The 27,991-nt window shown below is 39.8% G+C and overlaps 4 protein-coding genes across 5 annotated transcripts; 1 reads left to right on the top strand and 3 right to left on the bottom strand.

Moving 5' to 3' along the window:
* Positions 1-79: 79 nt before the first annotated feature.
* Positions 80-13,644, top strand: LOC135345261 (rab9 effector protein with kelch motifs-like). 2 transcript variants are annotated; one of them, XM_064542674.1, is made up of 7 exons: positions 80-355; positions 669-824; positions 1,175-1,330; positions 9,633-9,782; positions 10,869-11,021; positions 12,628-12,762; positions 13,088-13,644. In XM_064542674.1, the coding sequence occupies exons 1-7, from the start codon at positions 124-126 to the stop codon at positions 13,525-13,527; spliced, it is 1,422 nt and encodes a 473-aa protein (XP_064398744.1). In that variant the 5' UTR covers positions 80-123; the 3' UTR covers positions 13,528-13,644. The 2 variants fall into 2 exon arrangements, with proteins under 2 accessions (XP_064398744.1, XP_064398745.1); XM_064542675.1 differs by having other exon boundaries at positions 12,628-12,750.
* On the bottom strand, positions 7,694-9,267 carry LOC135345270 (uncharacterized). The gene is made up of 2 exons (XM_064542688.1): positions 9,082-9,267; positions 7,694-8,955 (listed from the first exon to the last, which is right to left on the bottom strand). The coding sequence occupies exon 2, from the start codon at positions 8,939-8,941 to the stop codon at positions 7,754-7,756; it is 1,188 nt and encodes a 395-aa protein (XP_064398758.1). The 5' UTR covers positions 8,942-8,955; positions 9,082-9,267; the 3' UTR covers positions 7,694-7,753.
* A 362-nt stretch (positions 13,645-14,006) lies between the features above and the next one.
* On the bottom strand, positions 14,007-20,750 carry LOC135345288 (uncharacterized). The gene is made up of 7 exons (XM_064542711.1): positions 20,483-20,750; positions 19,430-19,498; positions 16,364-16,409; positions 15,944-16,050; positions 15,011-15,108; positions 14,416-14,602; positions 14,007-14,188 (listed from the first exon to the last, which is right to left on the bottom strand). The coding sequence occupies exons 1-7, from the start codon at positions 20,648-20,650 to the stop codon at positions 14,102-14,104; spliced, it is 762 nt and encodes a 253-aa protein (XP_064398781.1). The 5' UTR covers positions 20,651-20,750; the 3' UTR covers positions 14,007-14,101.
* Positions 20,751-20,934: 184 nt separating this feature from the next.
* On the bottom strand, positions 20,935-27,976 carry LOC135345226 (cadherin EGF LAG seven-pass G-type receptor 2-like). The gene is made up of 4 exons (XM_064542617.1): positions 27,817-27,976; positions 23,215-25,417; positions 22,858-22,966; positions 20,935-21,685 (listed from the first exon to the last, which is right to left on the bottom strand). The coding sequence occupies exons 1-4, from the start codon at positions 27,878-27,880 to the stop codon at positions 21,401-21,403; spliced, it is 2,661 nt and encodes an 886-aa protein (XP_064398687.1). The 5' UTR covers positions 27,881-27,976; the 3' UTR covers positions 20,935-21,400.
* Between the last annotated feature and the right edge of the window lie 15 nt (positions 27,977-27,991).

Consider the following 27,991-nt stretch of genomic DNA (forward strand, 5'->3'; position numbering starts at 1 on the left):
AGAACCGGAAGTATAATCAGGAAGTAGATTTTTAATTATTAGGTAGGCGTGGCTAATCAGGCGTGGCCTACCTCATTGTTGGATTAGTCACGCCCAGTTAATTACAAAGAGAAGAGTCTTAAAATGGCATTTGATTTGCACCCTATTCTAAGCCCTGGACAGCCACCAACTCTAGGACTATGGTATGCAATATCACCAGAAGACTGTGGGGGGCCCTCACCGGCTGCAAAAGTCGGAGCATGTGCAAATTTCGAGCTAATTGAGGGAGGGGCAGCTGGAGGAAGAGTATTATTGTCTGCTGGGGCCACTCCCGAAGGTCCCTATTCTGACCTCCACCAGCTCATCATCAGGAAAGGTAAGGTGTGTCCTGAGAGATGTTGCAAGCTAAACTGAGGAGCATGTTATGTAATTTCACGTGCAGCTGAGCCACCAGTAATCACATTATCTTTCCACAAGCCACTGTGTAGTATAGTAAGATGATGATAAATTACTTTATTTGACAAAGCTAAAATCTCTTCTTAGACTAAACTGCTCAGTCCATGATCCATAGGCCATAATTATGTGATAATTATTATGATGTGGGCATATCTCCACGTTGCTTGGTGATGCTGTGGTAATGGAGGTCAGACTTACAAGTGAAATATGTGGTCTAGCATTAATAATCACAGATTGCTTGAAGTGGGAGGAGCTTCCTGGAGGAGATCTCCCTGCTCGTTATGAGCACACCTCCTTCCTGGTGGGTGGAGCCAGAGAATCAACACTGTATGTGTTTGCAGGAGCCAATCAAAATGGATCTTTGTCTGATATGTGGAAACATCAAAAAGGTAAACACTGGCTTCTATTATTATTCTACAAAGGGTGCTAACATGGGAATGATCAGGTGTTAATGGAGGAGAAGCATTCCTGTACTGTGCATTGTATATAAAGGATACTATTATTTTAACACACCAAATGTCCAAGCACACTGTTAATCAGCATTACAGATGCAGACAGAGGGGGGATAATCGGATATATTTGCTAAAAATGGCCTAAATTGTGCATGCTACATTACATACATACTTCATCCCCATTCCAAAACCAATAATGATGGGATGTCAATTCCCCCCCACCACACACACACACACACACACACACACACACACACACACACACACACACACATCCCTCCACACAGAACATTGGACTCTAGTGGATACCAATGGTCCAGTGCCATCTCCTCGTACTCTCCACTCTAACAGCTGCTGCTGGAACAAGACGTTGATTGTGTTTGGGGGAGGGGCAGCAGGGACCTCTCCAATCAGTGACACAGCAATACATCTCTTCCAGCCAGGTGAGAGGACGTGTAGCATAATCATGGAGTGGCGTTTGGTTAGCTGGACTGTATTGCTCAATATTAAAGTGCCTCTCTGACTGGTTGCACATTTATGTGTGACATTGTATTGATTTGCTGCCTACAATAGTTAGGAAGTATCTACATGTATGGGATTTTAATTAAATACCAAAGGGGGCTGCTGTACAGAAGTTACAGCAGAGGTACTATTCCTTGAAGATTCCAAATCCCATAGGATACTGACTATGTAAACATTGTCTAGATCGGGCCTAGGCTAAGTATATAGAGACACCTAGGTGTGGCCAATCGAAATACACTCTTAGCCAAAGCATGCATATGATTGAAATGCCTGTACCTAACACCCAGTGTGTGTCACTGTGTGCACTTTGCAGCTCTCTTTGAATTTTTGGTAATTAGAAATTAATTAGAAATGCCATAATCTTGTAAGCATGGTTTAAATTAATTATGTATGACTGCGTGTAGATTGTTACATGTACATGTACTTCAGGTTGCTGTTTGCATACTCCCATTTATCCCATAACTAAAACTCCAAGTGAACTGCAAAACGCAGTGCACCAAAGGAGCACATGTATAGTATTCTCAATCCCTGACTTACAGCATCTGTGATCTAATTAAGCTACCTAGCTGATTATAAAGTACCCATTTTCGTGAAGATTAAAACTAGAAGTAACTAGAGCACGGAAGTGCTAACCCTCGGCTGTTTTACGTCTCACAACCATGCAGGTAATGATACGGTATGAACATGAACATGAAAGAGCCTAGTGGCAACTACCTAAACTATACAGATCGAGGAATATAAAATTTGAACGCTATGACAAATTAAAGCTTTGAAAACGATAGTGTTGCATGGTCAGACATACACTAGGACTATAGGATCACAGCAGAGTCAGCAGAAAGAAGCCTAAAATGTTATACAAATAAGGTACCTGCATGACATGCACTGTGGGAATCCTGGACCGTTATTTGGATCACAGCAGAGCAGGTCTGAAGTGTTGAAAGTAGGAAGCCAGGCTGACATGCAGTGGGACCGAAGTAGGCTCACAGTAGCCAGCAAAGAAGCCTGGAGTCTCTTCCCATGAAAAACAAATGTATCCACGTGGCTTTAATAGTGCCTCGAATTAAAGCCGCGTATATCTAGCTAGCTATAGCTCTATGGCCAACGTGCAAGTTCATGCTCTTAGGTTTTGCTTGCTTTTATTCGACAACGAAGCTGTAACATCAAAATCTGCCACTATTAAAACTTGTTGTGTGAAGACTATCCATGCTGTAAACGCACTGCTATGGCATCCAGGTGAGCAGGCTCAGAAATTACAAACCAACGGACTACTATACCCGTTGGCCGCGGCACGGCCTCGGGTAACTAGTTAAGTGTCCGAGGCACGGCCTCAGGTAACTAGTCAAGTGTGGTTGTAGATCTACATGTGTAGCATGTCTCACATATAATTATGCCTCGAGGGGAGTTGAGGCATAGCCACACGAGGGATACAGTAAAGCTGACCGTGTGTGTGTGTGTCTGTTCCAGCTGTAACTGATCAACAGTTGCAATGCTACGAAAACTAATTAACAGCTTCTATAGGTTTCTAGCCACGTTCTCTTGGATTTTGATTCATGGATTTGCTAACTAAAGCTTTGTTCTCTAGTTTAATATGGCTAATTTTACTTAGTGCAGTCTCTTCGGAATCTTTCGTAGCATCATCTGTTCGCACAAAGTTTCTATTCAACTTATGAGTTAGCCTAGCACTAAAGCGCTAGCTTTTTGTTAGCTACAAGAGTCCTGTTAAAGCAGCTAGCTATTTAGTAGCCATTTGTGAAATTGTCCTCTTGCAGACACACCCCTTATTCCTGTGGATCTAATACGCATGCACGCTCATCCCCATGTGTGAGAGAATCCATTTTGAACCCCCAGATCCTGGTAGAATCAATTAACTTCTTTCTTGAGGTCCTGGTAAGCCACAAAACACTATACAATGATACCACATACAATAAATGCATGTGCACAAGTCCTTCTCAGTTGCAGATAATACACTTTCTTTGTACAAAATTCAATAATTAAGCAAACTTTAATGTGTATAGAAAAAAACTTATTTCCTCTGCTATAGCACTCAATACTTTTTGGAGCGAAAGCATAACATGGCGAGAGGCATTAGCACAGCACAGCTTGCAACACTTGTTATAGGACTGCTGTAACGTAGTAGTACTTGTAGGTCTATGCATGACGAATAAAGTATGGCAGCACCTACATGTAACAGAGTAATAAGATGCTGGCATAAATCGTTCCCAAAGACGTGGCAGCTTTGAGAACGATATTATTGCAGTGTTAGCTAGGTCAGGCACTGTGACTAGAATCACAGTAATACTATTACTAATTAGATTCAGCAAGGAAGCCTGTAGTCTTTGCATGGACAACCAAATAGGGTTCCATCTGGTTACAGTGTGCATGTTTAAAACTAGAGCCGCTTATAGCTAGCTACATGTAGCTAACGTCCAAGCTCAAAAATTCTGCTCGCTTTTATTCGACAACAAAGCTCTTATTTATGCACAATTGTTGTATTGAGGCAATCCATGCTATAAACGCAGCACTCTGGCATCGAGGTAAGCAGACTCATATTGATAATCATAAACGACAAACAAAACACTGACTGGGTTAAAAAAACAACTGCCGACTATGCAATAACCTACCTACAATAACCCGCCAGCCACCGTGCCTTGGGTTAATTATTATAATTATAATAATATTATGTTTGTGGAAGCTAAGGTTTATGTCTGGCTATGCACTATAGTATGAACCATGATTACGTAGTCCCATATGAACCATGATTATGGTATACATAGAAGTTCCCCACAACTACGTGTACCTAGCTGGCTTACCTAAATTACATTAAAGATCATAAGTATGTTTCTCTGGTAAACATGTGTACCGGCATAGTTTTCTAGGAAAGCTACAGTGTATCTCCATTCTCAATTTGTTCCTTTAATTTGCTACATGTAACATGGGTATGAGTTGAATACAGGGAGCCAATTTGCTACATGTAACATGGGTATGGGTTGAATACAGGGAGCCAATTTGCTACATGTAACATGGGTATGGGTTGAATAAAGGGAGCCAATTTGCTACATGTAACATGGGTATGGGTTGAATACAGGGAGCCAATTTGCTACATGTAACATGGGTATGGGTTGAATACAGGGAGCCAATTTGCTACATGTAACATGGGTATGGGTTGAATACAGGGAGCCAATTTGCTACATGTAACATGGGTATGGGTTGAATACAGGGAGCCAATTTGCTACATGTAACATGGGTATGAGTTGAATACAGGGAGCCAATTTGCTACATGTAACATGGGTATGAGTTGAATACAGGGAGCCAATTTGCTACATGTAACATGGGTATGGGTTGAATACAGGGAGCCAATATGCTACATGTAACATGGGTATGAGTTGAATACAGGGAGCCAATTTGCTACATGTAACATGGGTATGGGTTGAATACAGGGAGCCAATTTGCTACATGTAACATGGGTATGGGTTGAATACAGGGAGCCAATATGCTACATGTAACATGGGTATGAGTTGAATACAGGGAGCCAATATGCTACATGTAACATGGGTATGAGTTGAATACAGGGAGCCAATATGCTACATGTAACATGGGTATGAGTTGAATACAGGGAGCCAATATGCTACATGTAACATGGGTATGAGTTGAATACAGGGAGCCAATATGCTACATGTAACATGGGTATGGGTTGAATACAGGGAGCCAATATGCTACATGTAACATGGGTATGAGTTGAATACAGGGAGCCTTCGCCAGCTTAGAAATATATACATACATGTACACGTGGGAAGTAGGACCCGTGTTTAATTGTTGTGAGGATGATGTGGCCAAGGGAGTTACTATAGTTACTATAGTATACCAACATTTAATTAACACCTTTCTGCGCTATTTAATTAAGATTGTGATGATGATTGCCACCTGCTATGCAACAGCTTATTTTGTTAGGCCTTTTGTTCTTGTGTAGTCCTGTGTGCAAATTTAGGTGGCTCCAGTAGGCCATAGTTACATGTATTATACCTGTTATCTCAGGTTACACCTGTACATGCAAGAGATGGGTTTACTTGGAATACTAGAATGGGCATACAGTACATGTGTTGCTCTCATTTAACTCATTTAGAAACCATTCGACATTCTTTCTGAAGATTTGTTACTCATGCAGTTACCATGGTTATACCATTTTTCACAAATGAGGTTACCCTACCTAAGTAGTATAATTATGGTAGCTAGTACATAGGTATAGTATCATAATTAACGTGCATTATTATAGAAGCCACAGCAGTGCAATGTATACGGTAATAACCTTTTTCCGATTGCAAATTGCGAGTTTTTGGACGAAAGGTATATAAAAGACATTGACTGTCATCACTGTTGCTTTTCTTGTCTGAGTAGAGGGAGATTGTTGCTGATAGTGTAAACATGGTTCACAATGGTGTCATTATCAAATTATTAGCTACGCATTTGAAACCCAGCCCGGTATATACGAATTATTTTCGTGATGAGAGGCTTTTTCTTGCCTTTTCTTACGGTATATGTGCACAGAGAACTTCAGCACTAGCCACTACCTACAACACAAATTGAACTTTCAGTGATTGCAGTAAAAAGATGTATAAGGCACTAATGCTCACATAATTGTACTAGTACAAGCTTGCAGACCACGTCGCCGCTGGTTACACGAACTGTAATCTACATACATACATACATATGATAGTACTTCTGATTGTACAGTTTTGGAATCTAGTTATTTATTGAGGCTGGTGCCATAGTAGTTAAAAAATTGATTCCCAGAAATGTCTTCACTGTCATGTACTAGATTCATTCATGTTTTCTGTTTATTTGAATCACTTCTGAGTAACTGACATACAATCTGTAAACATTATGTGTGTTTGGAATTTAATTACCATGTAGGAGTGTACTTTAATGTGGCTTATTAGTGGTATCAAGAGTTGGTGGTATCCATAGTTTAGTTGCTGACCATGAACATGAAGCAACTATGTGGTGTTATTAATGGTATCAAGAGTTGGTGGTATCCATAGTTTAGTTGCTGACCATGAACATGAAGCAACTATGTGGTGTTATTATTGGTATCAAGAGTTGGTGGTATCCATAGTTTAGTTGCTGACCATGAACATGAAGCAACTATTTTGTTTTTGACCACCACAGCCCATTCTTCTTATCTGAACACAACCACACCACCTTAATTTTCTTAGATTATTGGATGCATTATATGTATTATGTATAATTATGTATGTCCATGGACCAATTGCTTTGAATATACCCCCCCCCCCCATTGGACACATGGTTTTATATTCTAGTAGTGTGTGGTCACCCACTGGCCTGTAAGCAGTAATGCAACCGGCGCTAGTGGCAATTAATTGTGACAACTCTTAGGCAGTTTAATGTTAAATGTATTTGAGTCTTATTTGTGAGTCTTATTTGTATCTTATTTGTTAGTCTTATTTGTGTCTTATTTGTGTAATGATTGAGTATCCATTGTTGTGGGTATTTGAGTTACATGTAGGTCTGTGTCTTGATGCACACATGATAAATTAATAGCAACCCTTGAAGTGACTTATCTATATAGAAATTCATTAGGTGATACTTTACACATTAGGCGGTGGCTGAGTTTGAAGAGGTGGGTCATATTTTGGTCAAGCATTGCTATTGTGAAGTCCTTTGTCTTTGGACTAGCAATATTATAACTATCACTGTGATGATCTAGCCACAGTATTGTGTTCAAATTTCAAATCATCCTTAAGCAAGATTAATTGAAGTCATGTATTATTTTAGGTTTATATTGTGGTGCACACTGTGAGCAGCTCCACTACCAACGTATATTGTGCAGTCTCACTGAAGGCAGAGTGTTGGACATGTGTTGGACATGTGTTGTACATGTGTGAACACTCTTTTGTATTTATTTTGAAGGAATATTTTGCGTTGTGCACACATAATCAAATCATACCAACTGTAACGATGTTGATCACATGGCCTCGTAGTGGCCTGTATATGAGCAGACATCGAAGAATATGTATATATACCTAGAGAGCTAGTACAGTATATACTCTGTCTCTAGTGTAGTCACCCTGGCCTCCATGTACTCATTTAGTTTGTGTGTTTGTAACTGGTGTTAGCCATCTCTTTATTTCCGCCAAGCGGGTGACCCCATTTAGTCACACCTGGGCACACACGCTGTGCTGCTGCTGCTAAGGAAGCCCGCTGGTATGGTTAATTATGGAGTGATAATAAATACCACTGATACAGTAGTGTCATCAACACATCAACACTGTGAGTCATGTGGTTTAATTAAAAAGTGTCAATTATTAGCTGGCAGACAGACAATGTAATCAAAAATCAATAATATCAGCCTCTGTAAAACCAGCCTCAAAGTTTCCTTCAAACATATCAGACATGTCATCATCTTGCTTCTTCTTGGCTCTGTAGCGGCCAGTTTTCAATCTGTCTTTTTCTAGTCTTAGTTTTCTTTGATCAGATGTTTCATTTGCTTTTCTAGCTCTTTGTCTTGCTCTTAAATCAGCTAATCTTGCCTCTCTCTGTCCTGGAGTTTCCCTGGCCCTTCTTTCGCGAGCGTACTGTCGAAGATAAGCCAGTTTTTCTTCTCTTGTCTTTTTTTGTCGCCTTTTTCGTCCATCAATATACGGCTCAGTATCAGTGTATTGTGGTTGCATTTGCATAGAGGGTGTAGAATTTAAAGATGGTGGTATTGAAACACTACTAACTTTATTCGAATTGGGTAGTCTTGATTGGATTTGGAGATCTCGGAAAAGGTTTCGTTCGTAACTTGTTAGTGGTTGATGCTCTATACCTGTATTTTGATTATCATTAGTTTTTTCGTTTGCGGGCAGATTTGGTACTGGTCTAAACCCGTCGCTGTCAACAGCCATCGGGCATTCTAACAAATCTTTTTCTTTGAGATGTCCGTTTTGAATCGAAGATGCGGTGCCATTGATCGAGCTCAATACTTGCATTTGGATGAAGTTGAGCAGAGTTGATGTGCTTTTCATTATCTGCTGAGAGAGATAGCTGTGCTCCAGTTTTTCGTTGGCTGAAGGAGTAGTAGTTGGTACCAACGGCGGTGGAACTTGAACACCAGCCGCAACTTCTTGTGTAGATGTGTACATATCTTCTTGAGTATTTTCGTCCTGTACAGGCGGCTCTAAAGTCGGACTGATAACCATACGCTGCTGAGTCTGCTGAGTCGTAGGCTGCATGATCCCTGGACTGCGCTGAAGTCTTTCTTCTTGTTGTATCTGATAGCCGAAATACACTCCAGGAATATTTGTCTGGCTCATACTAGGCCCTGTATAGTTAGCAGGACGTGAGCTAGTACTGGGTTGAATAGATTGAGCTACAGTTCGCATTGTGATAGTCTTAGGTTGGTCAGAAATCAGTGGTGGTGGTCCTTGTATGTAGTTCACAGAGTAAGATTTATCTTGTAGTGGAGGGCTGATACTTTCTTCTTTCAAGGGCACATAGTGTCTTTGGATATACTCTTTCTGCACTTCCATTGCCATTGATCAAATAACTTCTGCAGGAGAAGTATATATTCAGTATACAGTGCACTTTCCTTTGATGTGTACATGAACATGTAGCTACAACAACAACACCTTGTATCTAGCTATATAACTTTTACAACAACTAGCTATGGACTAACCTGAACACTTGTTCTTCACCGCCACCAGAGAAACAGGATTTGATATTTTTAGTGGCCTTTGTTGCTATATAAGCCTTGGAACTCAAATGCTGCATTGTGCTAATGACAAAGTGACACCTCAATATTGGGTGACAACTATGTAATTTAGGTCAGGTGACCATGGCTTTTCTCACTGTACTAGGACTATACTTGTATCTCTGTTAACAAATGGACTTTGAACTATCACTATGTAATTAGAAGTGTCTGTCATGCCAACCAAGTTATGGGTTATGTAACTTCCTGTGCTGGCTAAACATAATGTGTTAATTAGCTTTATCACATTGCCTAGCAACTTATCACTGTGCAAGCAGCGTTATCACTGTGTACTAACCTGCTAGTGCCTATAGGTACATGTAAATAGGGATACCCTGCAATGTAACCTATCATTCAGAAACATCATGGCATTCACACAATTAGTTAGGGCATAAAGTTATAAGCCAAGCACTATGTGAATTGTCTATAGCTATTATAATAGCTAATGCTAAATCCCCTTCCACTCCACAAACACACAGACACTAACGAGTGGAGTTCTCCTTGCACGAGTGGGACTCCCCCCACCCCCAGGCAAGGGCACATCTCTGTCGTGGTTGAGAATAAACTGTTGGTTCACGGAGGAATGGCTGGGCAAGACATCCTTAGCGATCTGCACATCTTGGATCTAGGTATGGATCAAGTAGCCCTGAAATTTAATGGTGTACTTCGCTGTGCAGTGCTGCATGAGTATGGTTGTATGTATTTCTTGTATGTAGCTGGTTTCTGAGGACTGGCATTCCACAGAAACCCACCCAGTTACCTACCCTTTTATATAGTTACTTTCCTTCTCTTTGATCTGGTCAGTTTGTAGACTATAAGTATATAATTACATGTATTATCTAGTAGTACATCACTATTGCTTAAAATAAAATAAAAATGCATGGCTATATGGACAGGTGACATGTGTTGATATTCTAATTTGTGAAAACTGTTAATATGTGAAAACTGTGAACTTAGTATACCAGGCTTCAGCCTTCACTTTTTCATATAGGCTCTTGGTCATTGCATAATGCACTGTTCATGTGATGTTTATGAGGTCTATAGGTTATAGGTCATGTATTCATGGTTTAAGATCCCAGTCCATTAATCAGTATCAGGTGATCAATTAAGATGAGACTTGTTACTGTAAACAACAAGTCTAAATTAATAATTAATTAATCATGATTTTGTAGTTCTTCCAAGTAGATAACAATGAATGGTGTAAGTCCTGAACATCACCTGGTACATGTATAGATCATGTATCTGCATGACAGTACCAAGTATAATTATAGTACTGTTTAGTCTTGACAACTCCATTGTGACCTTGTATGCTGAAATGCACAATGTCGTGATATACGTATAGCCAACTGTTTGGATAGTCATTCCTACTTACATATGGGCATATTTAAGTTCACTTACTGAGTGCTCTAGTGTATATAAGCTGTCTAAATCGTATGTCTAAATCTAAGAACACAATTCTTTGTTTTCTTGTATACCCATAATAATTATACATGTATATCTATCCTAAAATAATGAAACACTTTTTCAATCATGTAGCTTTGATGTGTGTTTTTTTCCCAGAGGAGATACAGTACCTGATCAGGCTTGATTAGGCATGCAAAATTCAACAGTAAAAGTCATTGTTGCATGTGACTAATTAACTCAATTTTAGCCTACTGGTGTTGGACCTTCTCTGGTTTTTTCCTATGTATAGGAATCATATTTCCCTCCTACAGATAAATGGGCTTGGTCTTGTCCGAAGGTCAAAGGTGATCCACCTCCACGCTTGGCCGCCCATGGCTGTGCTGTGATTGGTCGGAAGGTGTTTGTGTTTGGAGGTATGAATCCAACCACTGGAGCGTCTGATCACCTCTACTGCCTGAACACTGGTGAGTTGTTCAGTTTAGATTACCGTATAGATACATGTATTATTTTCGAGGTTTTCGAGGATTGACCTCAAACCTCGAAAATGTAGTGCCTTGAAAATTGATTTACCTCCGGTATTGAAACACTCTATCCTAAAAAATAAAACCTACAAAATGAGCAATCCGCGAAAATGTATAGTGCCTTGAAATAACCTGCTTATACGGTATGGTATACAGTAGGCTCTCGTTAATCCGGTCACCCTGGGACAGTGCAGCTTGGCCGGAATAGCGAGGTGGCTGTATTTCAGAAAATTATTGTAGCGGTCCCTATACCTCGAATCTAATGACTAAATTTACAGTTCTGTCTCGAGGATAATGATCAATGCTCTCTAGGAACACACCTAGCCAAGATTAAGTGTTTTAATCTGCGTGCCGGGGATGGCCTCGAGGTCAAGGTGGTGCTCGAGGCGCAGCCGAGTGCATTACGTAACCGAGAGGCCATAGTGTAATCCAGCCAAACCACACCCAAAACGTCATATCCGGCCGTATAAACATACAAAATTACATTGGCCAGTATACGGAATAGCCGAGTATAATATATACCAAGCAATTATTGCAAGTTTGTGATAGTTCACAACTATACTACAATGTACATGTAGCCCCAGGACATTTACTGGTTAGGAAAATGTTAAAAGCAGTGTTGATTAACTTGTGCATGTACAGGGTATCGTCAAGGGCATATAAAAGAAGAGAGGGCATGCAACTCCTATATGAGCAGAGTTCAAACGTGGGCGGATGAATGTGCATGACTGTGCATGAAATGCTAAAAATAGAAATTTCTATTTTTAGCACTTCATGCAAATGCACACATTCCTCCGCCCACGTTTGAACTCTGCTAGCTACGTGTACTGATAGTGGAGTTGCATGCCCTCTCTTCTTTTATACGCCCTTGGTATCGTACAGGATTTTGAAGTAGAGAGGGGAAAATGTTGCTAAAAAAGGTCAATTGTTATTTCAATACCCTGTTAGTATGTAAAATTACCAGCTATGGACCCCAACTACTACCTGAATGCAAATTTTAGGGGGGGGATATCCCCCCTTTCCCCCCCCCCACTGTATGACACCCTGAATGTATGTATACGGTGCTAGGCTGGGGATACTAATGGCAGTCGGTTTGGGTTTCATAATAGATACCTTTTATTACCAGTCAATTTAATGCACTGTAGACCTTTTGTGTTTGATGGTAATTGATCATGTTGAACAGTACAAGTCCATGTATAGTTATACATAATTATAGGCAGGCCTGCATGTAATTTATATAAAACAGTACAATACAATACGGCACAGTACAGTACAGTACAATATGCGTCATGGAATTTTATTAATTTCCACGCCCCCATGGAATTTATATACATTTTGTAATATAGAATATGTACACAGATTAAATGCAATGGGTGGATATAATTATATCGTACTATAATACATGTACGTAGCTAGATACTTCCTGTGATCAAATAGACCAAGTACAATTGTTATAACTGCACGACTGTCGTGCGTATAAACAAAATTTAATATTAATTTTGTATGACTGACTGTTTATGTATGATTATATATTCTCCCGTTCATTCAGACACTCTTGAGTGGAGAGGTGTGTCAGTGAATGGCCCACCCCCACCTGCACGACTGGACCATGCCATGTGCTCTGTTCTAATACCAGTTGCCTCAGGGGGCACAGCAGCAGTCGCCAGTACAGGTAAGCTAAATTGTGAGTATTTGGACACCGTAAAGCAACGTAGAACTATAGTAAGCTCAGAAATTCTGTTACTTCCTCAATGTAATGCCTCATTGGAATCGTTTTTCGTCATTTTACATGTACGTACATTTATATGTACATGCATTCGTATCTTTTGGAGGTCATAATTTGTCTAAAGCATAGTTATTTGTACTAAACACAGTCCTAAATTGTGTTCCTTGTCCAACATGCAAAGTAAACACATTGGTGTGTTTATGTCTTTAATTAAATTGTGTTCCTTGTCCATAGTAAACACATTGGTATGTTCCTCTCCTCAATTGTTATTCCTACACCTCAGCCGCCACTATGAAGGCATCCCTTAACAAGACAGCTACAGCCACTCATCCTACAACCAGCCAGCCCACTGCCATCAACACTATCACGCTTATCAGCCCTGACAGTGTGGAAGAGAGAGACTTCTCGCTTGTAACTCAACCCAAACCACCTACCGTTAGTGAATGTGGCACTGATACTTCAAGCACTACTGACAAGTCTATGGCTACAACTACTACTAAAGATTCCACTGATGCGAATACACTATCTGACACTCTTCGTAAGAGTAAAATTGATCCTCCTACTTCTGGGTCGCTACCACAAGAAAGTTTTGACTTGATACGGAGCAGCTCTGTGGTTGAGAATAATGTGGAATGGGTACCAGGACTGTTTGTGTTTGGGGGAATGGACACTAGTGGGCATATCCATGGAGACTGTTTTGTACTCTGTCCACATAGAGAGTAGCAAACAGTGACCGTTAAACTGTTGTCAATATTAATATTGGATTATTGTAATGATTATTAAATGAATTAGCACACTGTCCATCTGTGATGTGTGGTTTGATAATGAAGTATTGATGAAGCCCTGCTGGCCCTAGCAACCCTATAGTGCTTCTATGGGAATATGGTGTACCAGCCGGTATAACCTAGCTGTGGAAACAATGATTTCATTTCACTTATAATTATACTTAGCAGTTGAAGTACACACATAGTATAATTATTATTATAGTATAATCATAGTTATGGATGTGTTATACTTACTATGCCCAATTAAGCTAATAGTGTAAGTTATTTGCCTTATATGGATCTAACAATTGGCTCCCCACCGTGTACCAGACATTCATAGGCACGCGCACACTGTTATAACAATCAGGTGTGCATGTCAATTGCATCACACTTGATCCATGAATATAATTGCTGCTGCACACGCATACTACAACAATCCATTGATATACGAAACGAAACACTGGATACAATTACATGATATGCCTGTACAAACAAATTAAGGTGGGGATGAAAAACCAATTCAAATTATGTCATCAGCTACTCTGAGCCACAGGAGTTTTTCTTAATGCCACTTTGAGAAACTCCGGTTTATTCTGTTCTTGTACCGTCTGCTTATCAGCCTGTACATAAAAAAACAGCATCATTAAGCTGATCTTAAAAGTTCTGTGTGGGTTCGAAAATGAAGCGTAAAAAAATGATTGTATACAGGCCATAACTTAATAGGGTTAGGGTTAATAACTGCATGAGCAGCCCAATAAGACTTTTCAAAGCTCATAATGAGCATGTGATACTTTTTGGGACCAATAATTAAAGTTTAATTGATGACACCATACGAATCATCACTCACATCTTCCAATAGCTGTGTCCTTCTCTTGAGTTGTGCTGCCAATTCATTGTCTTCTCTCCCACCGGCAGTCGGGTTGGGTGAGGGTGTGCGACCGTTCCGTATAGCCCCAGGTCGTCCGTCTGCATCCAGTCTACGTCGCTGCATCACCTTCTCCAGCTCTGGCTTACCAAGATTCTGAGCACCCCCTCTGGAAAATAGAAACACAATCAAAATTTAATCACATGCATAATTATACATGTTACTGTACCGTCTATAGAAATTCAACAATGGATAATTATGATGAGCGTGTTGAATACAGGGACTGAACCTACTGATCGAAATGCGAGCTAATTAAAATAAATTGCTCTTGCTCCAGGTTATACAAGCCCTCGATCGATCCACACAAAATCAAACTTGAGGATTCTGCTGCCTGCATGATTACTATTTACTTTAAGATCACAATATTCTAGCTGCCACCTCCATTCCCAGTACGTAACAATTACAATGTATACCCTCTCATGCAGGGCCACACACACTCTTTTAGACTATAGTATAATAGCACATGCACCTGATCTCTCCGATAACAATGCAAAAATACCTCACACGTACTGCTTACTTTGCGTTGTTGAGTTTCAGTTCTTTATGCAGTCTGACGTGTGTCTTGGACTCTTGGTGGGGATTAGGTAACCTCTTGCCTTCAATCTGAACACAGTCCTGGGAGGTACAACATATACCAACAAGTTACGGTCAATATTATATAAAGTTATGTAGTACATACAGCTGCATGGCAAGGCTGCGATTAGTTGAACAGGTAAATACATGTACATGTGTGCATGCATTTATGTACAAATAGTGTAAGGGACATGCACTCAAATAATTAATAACAAGATACTCAGTAGAACCTTCAACGGGGCGTCGCACAGCAGAAAAACGGATACGATAAAATGACTTTAACATTATGGGATAATCGTGAATTGGGAATTAATGATCGTGAATTATCTATAAAGCAATAATTATATCGATTAGAAAACAGTGTTTTTTGTCACCTTCGAAGATCACCTACAAGTTCCAACTATTAACATAGCCTATTATTTTCAACAACTATCTAATTAGCAGTTAAAGCAGTCGATCCATGAAAGTGTCTAGTTCGCTGAAACAGCTCATTTTTGTGTCCACACACACACACAAACACACACAAACCAATCACTTCTACCCCTGCTGCACGTTGCACACGGTAACAATTTGATCGATATTGTATAGAAGAACTTTTAATGGCCACCCCTGAGGAAAGGTACAAAGACAAGCTATAGGCACCCAAATAGCCATGTGTATACAATATGCCCCCCCCTGGCCCCCATGCAAAATCTTGTTCCCCAAATGCCACTCCATGTACATTTAACAGCTAGTTGTTAACTGCAGTCATGTGATTTTCAGAAGTCTATACACTCTCCATTTAATGAAAGTGATGACGTTTACCCGCTACTGTATCTTATGAGAGCCACAAACTAATAACTATGATGGTCATTTCCAGACCCACCACACAACTCACCTCAGGGACTTGTGAGACCACAGTCAGTGGTTTAATGACCACCACCTCTGCCCCACTCTCACCACCACTCTCCTCTTCACTGCCGTCCGTCTGGTTGCTAGCCGACGCTGTGTGTGTGTGTGTGTGTGTGTGTTGGGGGGGGGGGTGAAATTGCATCAATGGAGTATAAGTTGACATACAAGTTTACAAGTACATGTAGTATGTTTGATCACTTGGTGAATTAACATTGGGAAGACAGTAATAATTATGTCATGTGTAAGTTTGTTAATTTTAGCAAACTTACATATGACATAGGAAATCATATGCAGCCATGGTGTGAATGAGTATAGTATACCATGCATTAAATTTGCATACGGAAACACAGAGTATAATTATACAAACAACTTCCAGATGACTACCAGCATATGTGCGATTGTTTACCTTGTGTTCTGGGAACTTTTCGTTTCAGTTCGTCAAGTGTCACTTTCTGCGTGTGTATGAGGAAAGGCGTACGTAAAGGTTACCATGTACGTACGTACGTACACCATACAACAATTAGAAGAATTTGGCATCGGATCATTTGAAGCAATGCTCTATTGGCTAATGTTTTCTTTTGAGTTCAACAAAACAACAGCTATCACACATGCACCTATAGCTGGCTGTGAGGTACACAATTAGTCATCTAGCGGACCTTATAAAGGTTTAAACAGACAAACAACACGATACTGATTGTTATTGTTTAAATAGAGCACTTTTGAGTTCAACAAAACAACAGCTTTCACACATGCACCTAGAGCTGGCTGTGAGGTAGGTTAGTCATCTAGCGGACCTTATAAAGACAAACAACACGAGACTGATTGTTTAAATAGAGCACAAGGAATGCCAAATCTACACAATATAGTTAGTACACATGCACCTGTTATTGAAACGTCAGGTGAATGTTTATACTGGCCACATACAACGGTATTATATATGGACCTACTCTATTTCAGTAGGGAGGTCAATAGTGTGAGCATTGTAGGGATAGTACTGAGTAGTCTCAATAGAGAGGTGGTCTCTTTGAGGGAGGTCAATAGTGTGAGCATTGTAGGGACAGTATATACTGAGTGATCTCAATAGAGAGGTGGTCTCTTTAAGGGAGGTCAATAGTGTGAGCATTGTAGGGACAGTACTGAGTGGTCTCGGGCAATTAAGTGATCACGATGAGAAGTCTCACTATTTGAATTATGGTGCACCTGCATTCAAAACAGCTATACTCTCACAATGCAAGTTTGTGTGTTATTCTATTATTGTAATAATATCATTTTCACAGATGTACTCTGTTTTCGTTCAATGTGTACACAGCAATGTACATGTGTTTCGTACATTTGTATTTGAATCACAAAAACAATACTAATCATAAACTCGACTTCATGCAGCTAAGGGTTAAATCTATTACCGCATAGCGCTACATTTTCTCTTTTTCGTGAATTAGCAATCCTATCCACGAAAATTGTTCTTAGTCTGCTATAACGTGCAAAGATTGAGGGCGTGGCCTGGGAGTGTTTCTGGTATATAAGCAGTCAACCCACGAAATTTATTCAACGAAATGCTTTTAGACATTCCCCGAAATTTAAAGTGCCTCGAAATTTTCGCGCTATATTGTCACGTACAGCTATAGGAATGATGCACATTGCGATGTATGTATACACTAGAGAGAGTTTGTTACAGTAGCAGATGCTGCGAATTCATAACCACTAGAATTTGATATTGTAAAGGGGTGTTTAAATTCTGACAAACAGATACAGTGAAACCTGTTTATAACAGCTAGGATAGTAAGCCCTAAAGTCTCCATAGCATCTGCATCGACCTGGGCACTATCACAGTCACTACATGTGGTCTGCCCTGTGTTGAACTACATGTATAAATGTGCTTCACGTGCTACAAAGAAGAAACAGAGTGGAGTTTCTTTGTGCGTACGAAATACGAAGGGATGAGACCACACCGTGCAGTATAAATCGTTTTGCCAGATGAAATGTCCCAAATTGATTGCTTATAGGGAAGCATACAGTGAAACCTAGTCTATTGTACACCCTCTACATGTATAATACAGCCATGCAGGATAATGGCTCTGAGCCTCCACAGCATGTCTGTGTTAGCAGGCCACCTCTTTACAGTATTACAGACACTGTTGGTCTACCCAAGGGTGACCACTAAAAGGACATTTTCACTGTGTGCTATATAAGTTTAGAGTGGTTCGTAGTACTGCAACAATAGCCTAAGGGACTGGACTGGCTGCACGTGTACAGTGCCTGGGGCTGACCTCCTCCTAAACAAAAGAGGAGAGGAAGTTGGTGCAACAGTATCACTATATCAAATTTCAGAGGAGAATACAAAGAGGTGGGCATGCAGTAGCTTATGAAAGGATCAACAGGAAGAGGGGAAGTTGCATCTACATACATAATTAATCACTCGTTATGACAGTATGATATTCTGCTTGGCGGCGAACTTACACGAGCAGTAATTGATGGATTGTGTACATTGTATATTCCCAGGGGGCACGTTTGGACAGAACACAATAGAAGGGGATTTATACACGTACTTAGCTCGACAGATTTTGGATTTTGGATTTTGGTGTCCAGGGTGTACCACTATTGTCCAATCTACACTCAGTACATTTCTACAATACAGCCAGGTTATAATTATTACGATTTCCAGAGCATGTTTCTAGTTGCTAGGCCACCGCTTAATTTATTACATTAACTGTTCGTTTGCCCTAGGGGGACCACTGTACATGCGTGCAGCAAATTATGCCTCATGCAAAATCATATCTAGCTAGTATATAGAATTGATTAAAGAAAAACGAAACTCATTCCCATGAGCATAGCTGACTACGTAATGTACTAGGTAGATGTACTAGGTGCCTTATGGTGCTTGTACAATATCAATGTTTTCATAAATTAATGTAATTATACAATGACAGATTAACAACAAAGCAGTGTGCATAAGGCAAATGAAATGACATAATTATAAAGACAATGATAAAATGTGACTAGCCAGCCAAACCAAAGCCAAAGTCAGTAATAGATACAACAATAGTATAGCTATGTATCTAGGACACACACACACACTGTACACCCAGCTACTGTAATATGGTGGAGGGGTTTAAAAGCACATAACTTTATTAAATCTCAGCGTGATTCGATCTTTTGATCTTCTGAGAGCTTAGAAACAGCTCTTTCAACTTTGCGCTGACATTTTTCTTCTGTTCACGCTTTTTGGTCAAAACCGGGCTTGAAAAAATGACCTAAGTTGCTTTAATGCTTCCCCTTTGAGCTCTAAAAAAATCATAAGGAATATTGGACTATCCAAACTCATATAAAGTTTAACTAAATTTGGCATTGACAATTGACCAAATTAAACGATGTACATCAATTATTCTGTAGCCACTCTATTACACAATGATACAACGCAAATACGGAAGTTAGCAACAGAGGGTACTATGACGATGTGAATTATGTCACATACCTTGTTCTCTCCGAATGATGACTCGGCAAGTTTCTGTGCTAATTCTCCGTCCACTGGATCAACAAACGCCTGTGTGTGTGTGTGTGTGTGTGTGTGTGTGTGGGGAGGGGGAGGGGGAGCGGTTATTAATTGACCTTAGGAGAATAGATCTTTATCTAATCATGTTTCCCAACAGAAATTACTATAACCTTTCAACATAAAAATAATATCGTTCTGCAGAATATGATTCAATGTTCGACTCGGAATAAAAATTCTGTAGATACGATAAAACACAGCACACGATCAATGTTTTAATAGTGACAGTCAGACATACTAATGCTTTACTTTCAATATAGTGCACTAGGCTTCTGTCAATTTTAACCACTATAATTAGACACACACGCCCATAGAGACGCAGGTGACATCCCATTCAGTATGGTATGCTAGTTCTGTTATTGAGCAGTGTACACATAACACATTTTGATCTGCACAATAGTTTCTATGGAGACTGAGACTGAGTGTGTGTGTGGTCATAAGGATAGCTCTATTAGGGTATCCCATGATATACAATAGAGACTATAAATAACGTTACCTAATAATTAAACAATCAATATAATTATGTGTACTGGGATGAATGAAAGTTTTGGATTGGGAATTGACTAATTCTCAACAGGCTCCTTACAAGGGAACAAACACACAGCACACACACACACACACACACACACACACACACACACACCACACACACACACACACACACACATACACACACACACACACCACACACACACACACACACACACACACACACACGTACACAGCAAACACACACTGTATGACATTTACAGTGAACGAGGCTAGCCATTGCATTCAAATTAAGAATGGTGAGGTAGCTGGAATAATCTCCAATGGTCACACACAGTGGCTTGATCGAAGGTAAACATCAAAGGAAAACATGTTTAGGCTACCATACTCCGTCCAGCTAGCTCTAGCTCCAAGTACCACACATATGTACACCTAAACCACATCACATCAATTAGTTAGACCTAGGGTTAACCATAGCTATAACATTACCTCCAAATACTGACTGGGTACATAGCCATAGTTTCCACTGCTCACAGCATATGCTGCCCACCATCTAGAGTCTGCTTTGGAGGCTATTCTGAACAACTCGCCCTCTTTGAAGCTCAAAATGTCCTCTCTCTCTTTCTCGTAATCAAATTTGGCTCTAAAGACCTCCATCTAAATATCTTTAACTGAAAGAACTGTCCACACTCGCTAGCCGATACTTTCTTTCTTTTAGAACTGAATAGAGAATGAAATGATGAAGCCCGGCCCATGAATATTTATCGCCATGTGGAGGAATTCTGATAAGTCCTAACAATGAATCTCATTATAGATAGGATGCAATTTGCACACCACAAAAGTTATAGCTGAAAATCATGTAATATAAATACGTTTGATGTTGCATGGCTAGTACGGAAGTGAGCTCTAGGCATTCTCTGGCATTGATCGTCCCCTCCTACTTGGCTGATCTGTTAGTGTGTGTCTGTTTGTGTGCTCTCTGTACGGTCTGTGTGTCAGTCACTCCTGTAGCCGCCGCGCTCGGTGAGAGACCCTTGGTGTAATAGCTGTATCTACTCCTTCTTAGGCTCGTAGCTGCAGTCCCAACTCTCCTTTCTTCAAACACTTCCAGTGGCACTGCTAGTTGCAGTTTGCCATTTTTTTTCATTCATAAGTATTCATTGAACAATCACTTCATATTCAGGTTCTCTTGGCTTTACTTAAGTTTTAAAGCTGAGAGAAATTCATTTTTCATGACAGGTAAGGAACACATCTCAACAAAATAATGTTCAATGAAAATATAAAATGCATCAATAACTATTTATGGCATGCATGGGTAGTTTAAAAAAAGCTATAGCTATAATAATAATTATACTTGATCATCATGAGAATGCATACAATATCTAACTACAAAAGTTGTGAAATTTTTTAGGAAGCAATGAAGTCATAAATGTTATCGATTGATACTCGTTGTCCATCCAACAAATCGCTCTTTTTCTCTCCCTCACCCACCAGTAATGGCACCATCTTCCTTAAGCCCTCAGCATCTCGTTCGTCCAGATGATATCGCTGAGCCAGCATTGATGGGTCAGAGCTACACCTTGCTCTTTGGCCCGGGTTTACCGATTGCATTTCCAAATATTCTTCCAACTCGGACTTGATAGAGGGGTTTTTCAATGGCTGCTCAAGTAGTCCAGACGGTACAGGGGGGAGCTGTAGATACGAAATAATTAACTTATAATTATAATAGACTCTGATTAATCCGGCCACCTTTGGGAGAGTGCAGTTAGGCCAGAATAGCGATTTCAGAAACTAGCCCGCGGCTAAAAAAACGACCTTACCTGCATGGCTCGAATCTGTAATGACTAATTTTGAGGTTCTCATAGGTGCCATCTGTCCCGAAACTCCCGGGACAGTCCCAGATTTGGAGGCTCTATCCTAAGTCTTTTATGGAAAGTGCTATTTACCCAGATTTTCAAAGTTGCTGCTCCTAGAGTCCAAAGAAGCTCAAAAATACTGTAGCTTTGGCTTGAAAGCTTGAGACTAAAGTCATGAATAGAATTGCTGTCTTACATCGCTACGATCGAACATTGCTGTGCAGTTTTGTGGGTGGGCTCTCCAGCATGATCCATACTGACTGAGCATGCGCAGGAAGCATGCGTGCAACTGCTAATATATATTATAAATCTCTATGAGTGCATGTCATGACAAATGGGGTTCAATTTTTTGTCCCAGACACTTTTCTTTGGACCTAAGGGTTCTGTTTCGAGGAAATTATTCATTCTGCCCTCTATTTAACAATTTTATCTGCCAAACCACACCCAAAACGTCATATCTGGCCGTAATAAACATACATTGAAAACCTATAGTTAGAGGCAGTATACTGGCCAGTATATGGAATAGCAAGAATGGCCGCATTTCAGGCCGAGTTTTGTGCAGTAAACATCTAGTTAGCAATCCATGCCAAACCAAAATGGCCGGTATATCTAGGTGGCCATGTACTTCAGAGAGCTGGAATAGCGAGAGTCTATATTGCACTGCAAAAATATTAGCTGGAACAGGAACAAGCTTGTTTAGCTGACATGCAAAAACTCTAGTTACGCCAAGGGCTAAAGAGAAGAGGCATCCAACTCACTATTTACCCTTAGTCTTAATGGCTATGTCATCACCATCTACTTCATATCAGAGGCAGGGAATACAATAAATAGATCGAATCCATGCAGTAGTGCATGTGCAAAAGTCAAGCATTCCGCTCACATGGAATCATTACGGTGGAATGTAAAAATAGTAATATGAAGTTTGCTGATTCTGAAAATAGCCCAAGTTTCATGCCCTCTTTGCCCTAGTTCACTTTTTTACTGCACTTACTTAGTAAATTGCCTCACCTTTAAATTAGCACATCTTCGTCCAGTCGTAGCATAGTGGTAGGTATCCTCTGAAGTTGACACAGTAGAGTACATGGGACATGGCACTGTCGTTGTCTCGTTTACTTTGCTATAATTATAGGTGGCAGTGTATGGGAGGGTTTGCTGTGAGACTTAATCACACAAACACATGCACACATGCATCATGCGACAAATAAAAAGTGATTGTATATTTTGCTAAACAGTATTGTTACATAAGCAACGAGTGAGAAAGCAAACTGATAGGGTTAATTAATGTACCAACACTGTGTGGGGAATTGTAATTAAACGCACAAACAACATTAAACAGACGAACTTTTTATATGTATGAACCTATACCTGTAATGTGATGTCTCCGTGTTACTGTGTCTTAATGAGTTGGTCCTTTCAAGGATACTGCTTTGGATTTTAGAAACAAGTTCACGTTGCTTCCTTCGATAGCAGAGTACTAGCAGTATGACTGTCATTATGTGTACAAATACTGACAGAATCAAAATGATGAGTGTCGCTGCAAAAGCAATGCAGAATTCATCACATTTTCCAATTTTTACACCAGAATCAAATTCTGTGTTTTCAGCCGTGCTTAAAAATGTTAAGTTGACAAGTACCATTGTTTGGTCAGTATACAATCCATCCGTGACTTCAACAATAACAGCTAGTTTATCGCACACGGTAGCAGAATTAAAGTCTTCATATAGTGAAAGCGTACCCATGGAGTCCATTCGCAGAAACTGACCATCCCCTGACATGATACTATACGTGAGCTCGCTGCCATAATCAGTGTCCTCATCAACTGCTTGTACTTGTCCGACAATGTGCGAGAACTCATTCTCAAGGGTATACACATAAAACGGTTGAGTGAATTTCGGAACGAAATCATTTGAAGGCAACACTTCGATATTTACTGAAACTGAAGCTGTTAGATTGCTAATTCTGTCCAAGCAATCAATGTTAAAATTGTGATCCATTTCGTTTTCATAGTCCAATGAATTTCTGAGTACTAAAGTGCCATTTACTACATCAAACAATGTTAAGACATCAGACGATCCGGTCAACTTTAAATGCTTGTCGTTAGCTACATCAATAGTTCCGGGGGTATTACAGGTAAAGTTGTACAAATCAGTTCCTATGGACACCGACTCGTTCACTTGAATTAGATAACTGTTTTCAGCAAATGAAGGCGTACAATTTCCAGACACAGTAACAAACAAGCTAATGTCGAAAGTTGGACATATTTGTGTGTCTACAACAGTTGCTTCACACACTGCTAACTGTAGGATGATCCTTTCAAACTGAGGTCGCTCGAAACAGTATCTATATGTCAGTGACTTAATCAGGGTGATGTTACCACTACTGCGATCCAAACGAAAATATTCCTCAAGATAACTTAGATCAGTGCTTTGAAAATTGAAATAAATGTCTCCATGATTATCACCCTCATCACTATCTACTGCATTGATGAATACCAGTGCTTCAGACTCAGGGACGTTTGAGGCAATTAATGTTCCAACATGTAATGAATCATCACTGCTACTAATGGAAACAGTCCGTTCAGCTAGTTCAGGAGAGTGTTCGTTAATCGGTATGATTTGGACGGTTAGGTTCGCTATATCGAACATTTCAGGAGCACCCAAATCAAAGCATTTAAACTGCAGCTTGTAAAAACTACGTTCCTCATAGTCCAATACATGCTGTGGTGTTACGAATACCACACCAGTGTCGAATTCAATATCAAAAGGTTCTTCAGTAAACAGTCTCTGATACTTAATCAACCCAGGAAGGGTGTCTAAATCAGAGCATCTCAGTTGCTGAACATTACTGGGTCTGCTTCCTGGATGGCTGTCAAATTCATTTACAGTTGCCGAATACTCAGGTGGATCAAACATAGGTGGCTCATCGTTCACATCGATGATAGTTAGCAGAGCATCGATTCTTGAGAAATGATTGGGCATGCAGATAGTATTCGTAACTTGCAAACGAAGTGTGTATGAATCTCTAGTTTCATAATCCAATGGAGACACCAGTTCCAGAGTTCCTGTAGAATAACCAATTCGAAAAAGTGTCTGATCATTTCCAGACACGATCATGTATCTCACTACTCCACAATCACCACGATCGTTGTCAGTAGAATTCACAGTAATTAGTGATGACCCGACTGCAGTATCCTCCCGAACCTCAATGCTCAAGTATGGAAGAGTAAATTGAGGTGTAAACTGATTATCCAATTGGTTTGAAACAGTAATCCTTGTACCATTTGTAAAACTGCCAGCTGCACAGACTATAGTGGGTTGGAAATCACAATTGATGCACGATAATTGCACAGCCTCAGTAGCCATTGACAAAACTCCAGACGTGGAATTGATGCGAAACCATTGGTTACTCTCATTCTCAAGAAAACTATATGTGATGTCATCATCAATATCTGAAGATATACATTCAATGTTATCTGTTATTACATCACCCGTAAGGAAATTCTGGTTGATTAGAAATCGAGCCCTTGCTGGAATGTTAAATCTCAAAGAAGGGACTGTTTGGACTTCAACTAAAACAGAAAGAGAGACAAAAGAATGATAAAATATTAACTCTTAAATGATACAAAATGTTTTGCGTTCATCATTTAGAAAACAAAATTAGATAAGGAATGTATAACACATAAGTGGACAGTTCTGGTTCATACTGGACAATGCAATAACACGGGAGAACGTAACCGTTGATTCTATAGCTACAGTATATTATCAGAATGATGGAGCATGTTTTTATAACCTATATAGCAGTATATTATTATACTTCAGGATGGAGCATGTTTTTATAACCTATAGCTGTGAATAAGAAAAAGGAAGTTGCATATGCTAGTGAGAACAAACAACACATGATGAAGTCACTGCTCTAAGTATACAAATCTGCAAGTAAGATTGGTTAACAATTATATACACTTGTGCTATATATAGCCTGTGCTATATAGAGGCTATATAATTATAGCCTCGTTCCCAGGCTAAAAATTATAGCGAACAACAAAACTATGGCCTGGTGTCCATTGCATGAGTGTTAGTATACATGCGCTGCAGTATTACCAAGAATCCAAGTACTTGTAATACAGTAGACTCCACTAATCCAGCTCTCTGAAGTCGATTCGATATAATTATACTGTGGCCGTTTCATTTGGTACGGATAATTGCTAGCTTGATCTTTACTGCACAAAACTCGCCCTGAAATGTGGCCACTCGCTATTACGTATACTGGTCAGTTCTGGCTGTCCCAAACGAAGGTAATTTTATACATTTATTACGGCCGAATATGTGTGGTTTGACAAATAAAGTTGGATTACACTTAAATTTCATTATCCTCGAGACACACCGCAAAATTAGTCATTAGATTCGAGGTAGGGTCGCTTTTTAGCCGCGACTATTTTCTAAAATGCAGCTATATACCAGCCAAACTGCACTGTGTTCCAAGGGTGACCAGATTGACGAGAGTCTACTGTATATCAGTTAAACTATTTCAGTAAAAACTAGTTAATTTACATGGACTTGTCCTACACTTGAAGCTATCCTACCTCATCGAACCCTATCATACATCCTACCACGTCCTACACTGGATCGTCTGTTCAAAGTTATATATATATACTGTCTCAATGGGATGACTGAGTTTACATGTGAAGCTATATATATAAGCTTATATGTACTATCTTGCGCTGTTAAAAAAGACTTGATATTAATTATTATAGTGAAGCTGGAGGCTCTCATTCACCTCTCTATATAATTATGCTAGACTATTTTGCCAGAGAGAATAATAGCACTATATGATCAGAGATCAGAGATTTTGCTATGTAGGATGAGATGCTTTGAGGTTCTTTCGATCAGCACAAGAAAAAACATTAACTGACACAGCTTCACAAAGCTGAAGTCGATTCCTATACCAAATTCCGAGTAAATGAACTAGGAGTTTAACTGACGTAGTATACGATTACTGGGTAATGCTGGAGCGCATGTTCACTATCACCCATGCAATTGACACCACCAGCCCCCTTTTTCGTACAATTGCAATTAGGACAAAATAGCCTGGGAATGAGGCTAGCTAGAGTTCAATGGACAGGATGATGATTATGACCTAATGATAAAAGATCAAACTTTAAAGGTATCTCTACCCACTGATGAAGCTCACAAACCAACTGAAAGGTCTATTGTACCTATAATGGCTTGCAAAAGGAAGTAATTGATGCCATCATTTTGAAATCATTTTTCACTCGAGTTATACTTGTCCATGTGAGTGTAAAATGATTATTGTTGCCCAGTGAGTGGGCATATCAAAGCAATCCAGTGTTCTGTATATTGCATATTGCATCACTACCATAGCAACCATATATTGCACTGCATTGTATGGCATAATGCACTGGGATTATATGCACTTGCACTGTGTGTAAATGCAGTAGACTTTGCGAAAGAGATCTACTTTTGGGACTTATATACCCCATCATCCCACTCGATAACTAATTTGTAGGCTACTACCTAGGGAACAAAACCTAAGAATTTACTCAACACTAAAATTCCACTCAAAACACATGTCTTTTAATCAAAAGAATTTGACGTCATTGGGCAACAAGTTAGTTGTTGCAGGCGCCCTCGTGCAACATGCCATATATTGCACTGGATGACATAATGTGCTCGGGGCCTGCGGACCTCGAGCATTATGTTACTCCATATGGCATGTTGCACGCGTGCTGGGCAATAACTACTATAATTATAGCTATACTATAGATGTGCCAAAGTGTCATAGTGTGTCTAATAAAGTTGACAAAATAATGCTAACGTTGATTTTCTCAAAGAAAGAATGTTTTCGATCGTGTCAACTCATATAATGTTTGCAGTACAGCAACAAATTCAGATCCAAATTGCATGAAACAGTTTTTGCTTGCATAACTTAGATACTCACTGCAAAACTCACCTCCAAGTTCAAGGAGAAATACAATGCACAGCATAAATCCAGGTGTAGATCTAATGATTACCATTTTTTGCTTATGGTTCCAGTGAATCTATCTTGTTAGTAATGGTTATCTAGAGAATAAAGTAGACATTTTATGCACAGAGGAGGTACGACATAGGTTGACCTTTTGCTAATG

Source organism: Halichondria panicea, chromosome 12 (assembly GCF_963675165.1).
Source record: "Halichondria panicea chromosome 12, odHalPani1.1, whole genome shotgun sequence".
Taxonomy (NCBI): domain Eukaryota; kingdom Metazoa; phylum Porifera; class Demospongiae; order Suberitida; family Halichondriidae; genus Halichondria; species Halichondria panicea.